A 5,141-nucleotide genomic window follows, 5' to 3' on the forward strand; every position below is an offset into this window, starting at 1 on the left:
TCAAGGAGGAAGTTGCATCCTAAAGTGAAAGGCAATTTTACGCCAATATAAATACCCTAGAAACCCTAGATATCGAGGTACGCACATTTAACTCAACTCTGGCACTCTAGGGTTGAAAAGAAATTCTAACTTGACCTTCGGAGGGTTTTTGGCCGGCACCACACCGGTGCTCTCTTTTAGGTCTCTTTGTTTTCTCTTTGCAGGTGTTGACTCGAGTTGGATAGTGCTTGCAACTTGCTGGTGATTTTTTCGGCTTCATCAGTATACCATCTCAAAGATAGATATATTTGTGATATCAGAGCAGGATTTTGTTATATCTTAGTCAATGATTTTAAATTTTTTGTTGTATGTTGTCAAAAATATCACAAAGGGGCAAACCCTTTGTTTTTTCAAACATCATACTTCTTTTGGTTCTTTCTAAATTTGGTGTTATATTGACATAATTTTTTGATTTTTCAAGATCATTTTCAAAATCCAATCTTACGCCCTTTAAAATTTAAGAATAAGAATATTTAAATTGTTCTAGCCTGGCTGTTTGCTCAGCTAGTCTTTCTATAAGATTACTCATATGTTGTCAGAACTTCCCTTTTTGATTTAGAAGGCTAAATTGGTGCCATACTAGTTTGGTCTAAAGATTTTCTTAATAAATGAATGGGAGACTCTTGAGAAGTACACATGGAACAATTCTTAGAACAAATGTGTAGAGTGAGAGAAGATCACATGTCTTGTTAGAATACAATTGTACCCGCACATTTTCATTACATATTTTAGGTAGATATTGTGATTTCCAAATCAAGTCCATGATTTTCTAGATTTAGAATTGGTAATTGTTCTCTTTATCTTGATTAACACTTTGTACATAAAACGTCCATTATTTTATGTGCAATGTCTATATATTTTATTGATATATATATATATTTAAAATGTAAAATAAGTGATGTGTACGGACAATGTACAATAAAGAGTGTAACAATCAATGACCATATAGAATTGAAAAGATTAGAACAGAAAAATTTATAGGCCGAAAATGCTGTACAAATACTAGAGCTCTAATTCCATACAAGGGTACCAAGGGCTTGAGCAAAATATGCAATTGGGGTAGTATGGATAAGGTTGAGAATGAGGTATGGCAGCTCAAAGGATAATCAATGGATATTCCATGAGTGATAAGGTGATATCATGTTCTCTATAGTATGGCAGCTCGCTATGGATTCCTTTCTTCACACCTAACCTGCAGCGTGTTACTAAAAGATCCAATATACAAGTTGCATTATCAACAAAAGTCGCTTTGACAACCTTGAATTGATATTAGAAACAAAGAACTCTTTGAGAGGGAAACAAAGAAAAGAGAATTTAAAAGGAAACTTATTTTCACTTCTACACAATTACAACACAGTATTTTTGTTAAATAGAGGGGTTTTTTTTTTTTTAACAATTTTTGTTGAATAGAGTTGGTACACCCATTCTCGGAGGTTATTTTCCCTTTGCAATTTATACTCAAATGCCTGGAACAGACTTAAAATTGATACAGGCAGGAACCATCATCACTCCTAGCTGTTGGATCAAAGTTTGCAGCAGATGGATCAGTGCAGCCTTCCCGAACAGGAAGTTTAAATTGTTGGGCTGTTTTGCCTGCATCCAAACAATTATTAAAATCTTAAATAATCTCTTCTCTAATCTTTGTTCCATCCTATATAATCCTAAAGCCAGATGCAAACTTTCCATCAAGGCCTTTAGGATTAAGAATCTAATCGTAGAAGTTTCCATTCTTGATAGCATCTTCATTTGCATCTCCAAGAGCTGCCTCATTCAAGTACTTCTCAGCCAATTGAACTCTCTTTACATTCTCCTGCTCTTGAACAAGCATGTTTCCATACTCAAGGAGCTTCTCAAGTGTAATTTCTGGTTGATCAAAGGTTGGAGGTCCCTCCTTTGAGTTCACGAGCCGTTTACCTACGTTCTCTACACCCACGCCAGATATCCATTTCCTCACTTCATCATCATAGATTCTTGCCCTGAGAGCACCAAAGAAATCTGCATACAAACTCAAAGATATTAATCACTTCATTTGGGTTCATTAGTTTCACAGGTCTCAAATTTAATAGCATATAATTACAACCACCCAACAGATTAAGAAAACAAAAAAGTCCAGTAGTTTCCATATCTTATGGTCATATTGAAAACGGTTAAGGTCTTGTCTACCATGTCAATTTAACTAGGATGGTTTACTATGTAACTAGAGACAGTCCAAGGCCAAAAAAATAATACTAAAAAGTACAAACTCATCCTGTCTGTTCTTTTCCCTGCCTCTTTAAACAAACTAGAAAGCTTCTTCTAACTTTTTTTAATAGTTCCATCTAGTCATTTTCTATTCCTTCTATGTCATGTTCTTTGATAAAACCTTCACCTAAAAGTACTTCAGTAAAGCATATGTTCCTTTTCTATCCCAGTCAGCATTTCATATGAATACTATTTGTCAAGTCTTTAGTCACTCATGAATCATGATAAAACAGTTGTTGTATCTAAATTTTAATATATGATCAACATGACTTCTGCCTTTTCATTTATCTATATACAAATAATTAAAGGCTTAAAGCTATGCGCATGAGACAGAATTAATTTACTAATCAATTCATATATTTACCAATGGACTGTCCAGGGAAGGTGTCAACAAGCTTCACTATGCCCTCCTTAGGTACACCATTTGTCCGAAATATGCCCGTGCAGACGCCAATGCAGTCTTCCCGTGTAGGTGCCCAGTAGAACTTTTCCATACGACCATCACGGATCAGAGGGGCATACAATGTGGAGAAGTCATTACCAGTGACTATGACGGGAACGCGTGGATTTTCCACCTTATTGTACATACCGGGAAGTTGGACACTGGTTGGGTTATCAGCAATGTTCATAAGAGTGGCATTCACCATCTGATTGTTGACAGTGTATTGGGTAGTTGCACCCATCCTACCCGCTCCAGCATCAAGGTCATTGATGAATAGGCAGCACATTTTTCCCTTGTTGATAATGTCTGCTGCTTCGCGATACCTTTGCCTAATCAATTTTGCAGGCTCTCCAGCATTCCCACTTTCCAATTCTCCGGCACTCATCACGATGGGGCTGAACAAAAATTTGAAAGTTCAACACTTTTCCAAGTAGGCCAGAATCTTCCCAATATTTATATATAATATTTCATAATTTCTGTCTGGAAGACTTGCTACATTAACAGAAGACGAAATGCAGGAAAAAAAAATTTGACTCACTTGATTCCCATTTTTGCAAAGACAAGCTCACATTGGAATGATTTTCCCTGACCTTTGCCTCCCCAGATACCCAAGATGAGAGGAACCTGTCACAATTACTCACCAATCATCCAAAATTCTAAAAAATTGTCATAAATGTGTAACAACTAACAAATTACTGGTACTTTAAAGCGTTCTATTACCAACCTTAATGTTTGGCAAGTTCAAGAAGTTCTTGGTGATGTGAACAACCAACTTGTCCATGAATGCGGGTGCAATGTAAAATCCATCCATGTTGTTGTCAAGTTTGAATCTGGAAAAAAAGTTCAACAGTGTTCTATTACTAAATCTAAATCCAACCAAACTCAGAGAATCAAAATACACAAATCCATCTGACCCAAAATTCGTCTCCAACTATGTTAATCGAGGTACTAGCTATCACAACTTAATAAATTACCAGTTCTCCCAAAATCTTAAACCATTAAGAAACTGCGAATTTAATTATTTAATCTAACACAAATAAAACACCGAAAACCTATCTGAGCAATGATTTGAAATACCACTTATCAACATCCTAAGTACTTACTGGCGAAGACCAGCACTGATATAATCATAGGAGCTCATGACAGCATAGTGAGTCCCAGAACCCATGGCAGCTTGAAAAACTGTGTCCACCATTCCCTTTCCTCGAGTGATGTCCTGCTGGTCGTCCGAAGTGTCAAAGGCAAGTCCTCCCCATTTGTCCTTGGATGTCTGCTTTTGCTCATCGTACTCCGCAACAGCCTTGAAACTCCCAGAAGATATTTTCTGGTTGGTGATCTTGGGGCTCACTTTCTTCAAGCTGTTGCCCCAGAATGCCGAGCTTGGAACCAAAGCTCCAGTCCCAAAGTCATTCAATTTCAGCTGCAAAAAACATGCACCTTTCTTTACACCCAATATAGTAAAAGCTCCAAATGAAATCACTGATTCCATTAAATAATTTTGATAAAGTATAATGAATTGAGAACAGAGGCGAAGTTAAAACTTAAAACTCTGAAGCAAATATTCAGAAATGCATGATTGAGAATTCTCGATGGAAACAATGAAAAAAGCTCACCAAAAAGAGAGCAAATTCAATAAATTTATTCGGTGAAAAAAAAGAAAAAAAGAAAAAAAGAAAAATTAAAGGAAATTGAGTAATACTACATAGTAGTAAAAAAAGGGCGGGAAAAACATAGTAGTACCGGTGCTCTGTTAACAGCTCCTACAGTTGGAACTGAAGCAGCAGCCATTGAAGGTCCCCTACGGTTGTGGTCAAGTAGGTACGTTGGAGGGTAGAGAGGTAGAAGACGAAATGGAACTGAGTTTTCTCTGTTCTCTAGTTTTCACTGTGTAAGTGTTGAGGGTGAGAGGGACATAATATATATAGTGGGAGTTTGGAGAAAGTGAAAGGTAAAATGGAAATGGAAATACTGCGGATTTTGGCTTGCGATTACGTTACGAATTTGCTAACGGCCACACAAATAGGAATTGCTGGTATTAGACGGACGCTGGTTTTGGAATGTGGGCTTAGACGGACCCATCCATCACCTTATTAGTTAGTATTATATAGATAGTGGTTTGATTACAAGCAAAATCGATGCCTCTCGGAACTTTGGTTGGTTTGAGGCTACGGTTTAAAGCTTCTCTTTTCTCCCCTCAAATTTTGATAATTTTTACCCCCACTTTTGTGAATAAATTGAAAAAAAAATATTGAATCATATATTAATCAATGTTTTTATTTTATTTTATGTGAGCTTGGCTTTTCTTATAAAACAAATCAAAATAGACAAATAGTAGTATTGCACTTACCCTAGAGGCCCCTTGTGGACTTTGCTTTTTGTTGCTGAGCAAAATCAGGCATGGCTTTGGTCATGGTAGTCA

At 36.6% G+C, this 5,141-nt stretch overlaps 1 protein-coding gene across 1 annotated transcript; it reads right to left on the reverse strand.

Moving 5' to 3' along the window:
* Window positions 1-1,360: 1,360 nt before the first annotated feature.
* Window positions 1,361-4,621, reverse strand: LOC142609879 (ribulose bisphosphate carboxylase/oxygenase activase, chloroplastic-like). Its single transcript, XM_075781603.1, has 6 exons — window positions 4,463-4,621; window positions 3,826-4,142; window positions 3,447-3,552; window positions 3,261-3,346; window positions 2,645-3,117; window positions 1,361-2,034 (listed from the first exon to the last, which is right to left on the reverse strand). Exons 1-6 carry the CDS (start codon window positions 4,508-4,510, stop codon window positions 1,748-1,750), a joined length of 1,317 nt encoding a protein of 438 aa, XP_075637718.1. The 5' UTR covers window positions 4,511-4,621; the 3' UTR covers window positions 1,361-1,747.
* Between the last annotated feature and the right edge of the window lie 520 nt (window positions 4,622-5,141).

Source organism: Castanea sativa, chromosome 9, assembly GCF_040712315.1.
Source record: "Castanea sativa cultivar Marrone di Chiusa Pesio chromosome 9, ASM4071231v1".
Lineage (NCBI taxonomy): Eukaryota > Viridiplantae > Streptophyta > Magnoliopsida > Fagales > Fagaceae > Castanea > Castanea sativa.

Excerpts from the sequence above, each read along its gene's own strand:
- LOC142609879 (XM_075781603.1), bottom strand. The coding sequence starts at position 4,510 with ATGGCTGCTGCTTCAGTTCCAACTGTAGGAGCTGTTAACAGAGCACCG. Across the intron at positions 3,553-3,825 it reads ATCAGTGCTGGTCTTCGCCA|ATTCAAACTTGACAACAACA; the intron begins GTAAGTACTTAG and ends CTTTTTTTCCAG. Across the intron at positions 2,035-2,644 it reads CTTCCCTGGACAGTCCATTG|ATTTCTTTGGTGCTCTCAGG; the intron begins GTAAATATATGA and ends GTTTGTATGCAG.